At 34.3% G+C, this 4,633-nt stretch overlaps 1 protein-coding gene across 1 annotated transcript in view; it reads left to right on the forward strand.

Annotated features, from left to right (window-relative positions):
• Positions 1-4,633, forward strand: part of LOC107193749 — a 124,560-nt gene that overhangs the window by 104,422 nt on the left and 15,505 nt on the right. The window contains exon 11 of the mRNA XM_015583253.1: positions 1,330-1,557. Coding sequence (XP_015438739.1) covers positions 1,330-1,557 — 228 coding nt within the window. The remainder of the gene's footprint in view (positions 1-1,329; positions 1,558-4,633) is intronic.

Genomic DNA, 4,633 nt, shown 5'->3' on the forward strand with positions numbered 1-4,633 from the left:
TTCAAAATGGTGGAATATTAAAAAGTTTAGTTTTACGAGTCCTCCGTGGGCGTAGATTTTTGGTTTCAAACAGTGTCGTACAACATAGTTACATGTTGTTTTTGCTTAAATTTGTACCCCGTAAGTATTTTTTCCTTAAATTGAACAGGAAAAAAAAATTAATATAATCTCGAACATTCAAAAGTCTTCGAAATTCAATATTTCATTTACTAAATAATAAATCGACATATTATCAGTCATATTTAATAGTACGCATGCTTAACATATTATAAAATTGGATACTTCGTACAAAAAAGATTTCCTGTATATTATCAATACGTAGTTATCTACGTATGTACATTTTAGACAGGATATGAAACCGAATATAATTACTTATAAGAGTGTGTGGCGAATTAATTTTCTGTCAATCAACAAAGTAAAACAACTCCCGACATAAAAGTGAATTAATATAATATAACTGATACTAAACTTAACCACAATAGTAAATAATTGCAAGGTCAAATTTTTATTTTAAATTGCTTAAAAATATTTATTATTGAATATAAAGGTTGCGGACATACTTTCTCATGACCTCAATTCTTCTGAAAGCTACTTCATTGGATACATATTTATTATGCACATTTTTTCTAAAAATATTTTTAACGAAATGGCGTTACTTCAAGTATAAATTTATTTTTACCGTATTTTTTCCCTCCTTCCCACGCCTTAAAAAAATACAACTTTGAAAATTCCAAATGTTTGAGGATAGCCTCCTCCCCCAATAGAGTTTATTCTTTAAAGTAAAAAAAGTCGCAATTGAATTGATTAATAACTTCTTGGTATATTTATCTTACCAGTTTGAAAAAACGTGTTTTTACGTGAAGAAAATGATATAATTTTTCTAACTTAGCGCTAATCTACTCTACGGAGACCATATACCAGTCCTACTGTCTCTTCAAAAAACAACTCTTGACATTCCTGCCATCGTCGATAATCATAAAAATTAACCAATTGAAAACAGTCGAACAAAGACTTAGTGAGTTCGGAGTGGCCAGTTTAACTTATACATCCGTCATTATTCAAATACCTATAACTTTGGGAATTATTTTTCGAATTTCAACAAATTCATTTAAATACGTAATTCCTAGAAGATTGGAGATTGGAAAAATAAAATTTAAAAAGAAATCGAGTTTTGTAAATTTCTAGACCGAAACATCCCCTTAAGCATTACTTTCCAGTTTCATTAATTAAATATAATATTCGATCCTACACTTTTGATTGGCGATGCATTTCATTAACGACACGAACATCCGACAAACGACGTGATTTATTTTTATTTATTTTCCGCAGATTTAAACAATGTGTCCTGCCCGCCCCTGAATCCAGAGGGTCGAGGGCATTTAGTGTGTTTTCCTGTGGCAACGTCAAAGACGTGGAGGGGTAGGCGAAGGTTGACCAGTCGGCCGGGTTTCAAGTGTTTCTTGCAGTGTCCCCGTGGGTATCAGCTTCACGGAGAGTACGAATTAACTTGTCGGTCTGACGGCACATGGGACGGGCCAAAACACGGCGAGTGTGTCAGTGAGTAAAATTATCGTGGAAAATTCTGATCTGCTACGAATTACTGGTGATTGGCGTGGAATTTATGATGGAATTATTCAATACCAGTGATGGACTAGTGCAGTAAGATTTGATCATTCACAGTCGTTTTCCGAGTTATAATATTCCATTCTGTTAGTGCATATAAAATGACAGGTTGATTGATTGGTACATTTGCTTAGATTTCTATGAATAAACGTTAGTAACAGTGCTTGCATACTAAATGAGAGCTTGAATAACATTTTTTACGGGACACTGTTCTTCTGTCGATGTTGAAACTACTTGAAAGTTGTTACTAAAGGGTTAATAAATTAATATTACTGAGAAAATCAGATGTGGTTGGGCTAAAATCAGTACTTTTTGAACGAAGTGATCATGCGGGAAGTGATAAACAGTTAATGGTGTGTATCAAATATTAGTTGTAAATTCAAAAATTAACTATTTTCAGAATTTTAGTCTTTCATAGTAATGGCATGAACGTTCTTGCTATAATCAGTTAGGAAATATAGGTAGATAATTTTATGGTAATTGTACAAAATAAGGGAGCCACCTCCGATTTCAATGACCTTGAAATATGTTGTCAAGGTCATCATTCTGAACAACTTTTACCCATACTGTATAATAGTTGATCTCTTTCAGTTTTCGAGATATTCACAAAAATATGTTTACCACTATGTATATCGAATGCTAAATATTTGTTAAGATTTCCTATTAAATTAAGATGAATATATACAGTATTTGTGTATGTACTATGAACGTATACAGGTAGTGATGGGATCGATATTATTACTATTGATGATATTCAATCGATTCAATAGCCAAAGTGCTCAGTGGGAAGTATCGATACGTATCAAAACTTTGGGTACTTAGTAACAAGTGTCAATACCGACTCTTCTTGAATGGATACCAATCCAATACGGCACCGAATCGATACCCGTTTATACCTCACGAAAGTATCGTTACCTATTTGATATCTACATGAAAGATCGATATGTTCGGTAAAGTGTTTATTCGAGCCGTTACAGAGTGGTCCAGAACCACAAATCAGCTGTTCACGACTATTTTAACGTTATTTCAATACTTAAGGACAATAATATATAGGTCGTTGAATTCGTCTTGACGTCAGCTATAATATTATTAAGTAAAAGATATATAGTGACCATAAAAAAATCAAGTTGACCTTATTTTTTATTAAAAAAAATTTTTTTATATTACTTTTTATATTGGAATTTGTAGAATAGGAAGTGCTGATAAATCTTTGTTGGAAACATTTTTTGTCAGAGCATCAAAAATGCTTGAAAAATCGTGATGACGTGTGAATTGAGATTCATGATTACATGATTCTATAGTTAAATAAACAGAATAATCCATAATTCTGTGAAGTAATAGGTTTTATTATTTAACATTGCAATAATACTGTAATTTAGCAGCATAAACCTTTTAATTAAAATATAAAAAATGTATAAATTAACGAAGAATTGTGTAGCTTTAAACTAACTTGTTTTGCGAATATCTCGAAATCTGAAAGAGACCGACTATTATACATATGTATTGGAAACAGTTGTTCAGAATGATGACCTTCACAGCATATTTCAAGGTCATTGAAATTTGTGGTGGCTCCCTTATTCTGAATAATTACCAACATTATTTTAACTACTAGTACTAACAATACGATTAGCTTTGACAGCGGATGTTTAAGCACAATGTTTTTATAGATTAATTTGTGGAAACCATAAAACTAATATGTTCAGTAACAGAGAAAAGTGCGATATGATAATTGTTTATGGTGCGTGCGATGAAAATGCTACGCGAGCTAAAATATTAAACCAAACTAAGCATCTTGATCGAAATTAGCCATCACATTTTAGCTTTGTAAGGCTTAGTAAAAGGATCCAAGAACATGGCAGTTTTAACGTATACAGGGTATAACAAAAATGTTGTCCGTCCCGGAAACGAGGCACTCGGGGGGTGAATTGGAACAACTTTTTCCTTAGCAACAATGTAATCTGAGGCTTCGTTACCGAGATATTAACGAAAAACCCCGACCAATTAGAGCGCGAGTTTGCCGGTCAAGTTCCCGCTGTAACGCTGCCTACCAGTCGCAGCGCGTAGCCACCGCTAGCGCGGGAACTCGGCTGGCAAACTTAATGATCGATGGAGTATCAAATTCTGAGTAAAAATGTGTCGATCTTCATACGTCCGAAACCTAATAGTTAACGAGATATTTACAAAATAATCACTGTATTGAAATCGCTGTATTGAAGTTTAGGGGTATCAGAGTTTCGAGCACCTATATGTATATAGCTTCCAAATAGTAAGTACGTATTAAAAATTATTTTATAAATATCTCGTTAACTATTAGGTTTAGGACATACGAAGGTCAACACATTTTTACTCAGACTTTGATATTCTATCGATCTATGGTACAAGAATAGGTTATTCCGTTAAAAAAATCAAAGTGACCCTGAAATCTCAGAAATGTTTCCACCCACAAAAAATGCACGTACCTTAATAAAATGTGCCCATTGATGCCATTTAAGGGGGGAGACTCCTTTGTGGCAACTCCGAATCGATCGAAGCGCTGATGTAAACAATCGGACGCCAGCGGAAACACAAAATCGATATTTGGGACGGCTTGATAATACGACATCTAGCTGCAGTACCCACAAATAAATTTTATTCCCCGTTACCATCAAGCTGGGTTTGTGTATTTCCTACGCGAAGGCAATGTTGCCGGACAGTATCGTTTTTCTGACGCTGTTGCCTCATGTCCCGCATATAATTCTACCCGTGAGGAGAACGATGGAATAGCTACGGCCTACGGCTCGTGGCGAGATTTCGATTCTCGCCGAACGTCCAAGGCCAGCGACCGACCCATCGGCATACAATGTAAAAAGACGTAGATGAGATAAGGAATGACGCACGAATGAAAATTTAAACTTTTACAATTTGCAATATATTTTAATGAAAATGTCATGAATGAATTGAAGAAATTCTCCCGATTAAAATGCGTCCACATTCGAGTGTAATTGGACAATTGTTACTCATACGTAATGTT

The sequence above is a fragment of the Dufourea novaeangliae genome, unplaced genomic scaffold (genome assembly GCF_001272555.1).
Source record: "Dufourea novaeangliae isolate 0120121106 unplaced genomic scaffold, ASM127255v1 scaffold24, whole genome shotgun sequence".
Lineage (NCBI taxonomy): Eukaryota > Metazoa > Arthropoda > Insecta > Hymenoptera > Halictidae > Dufourea > Dufourea novaeangliae.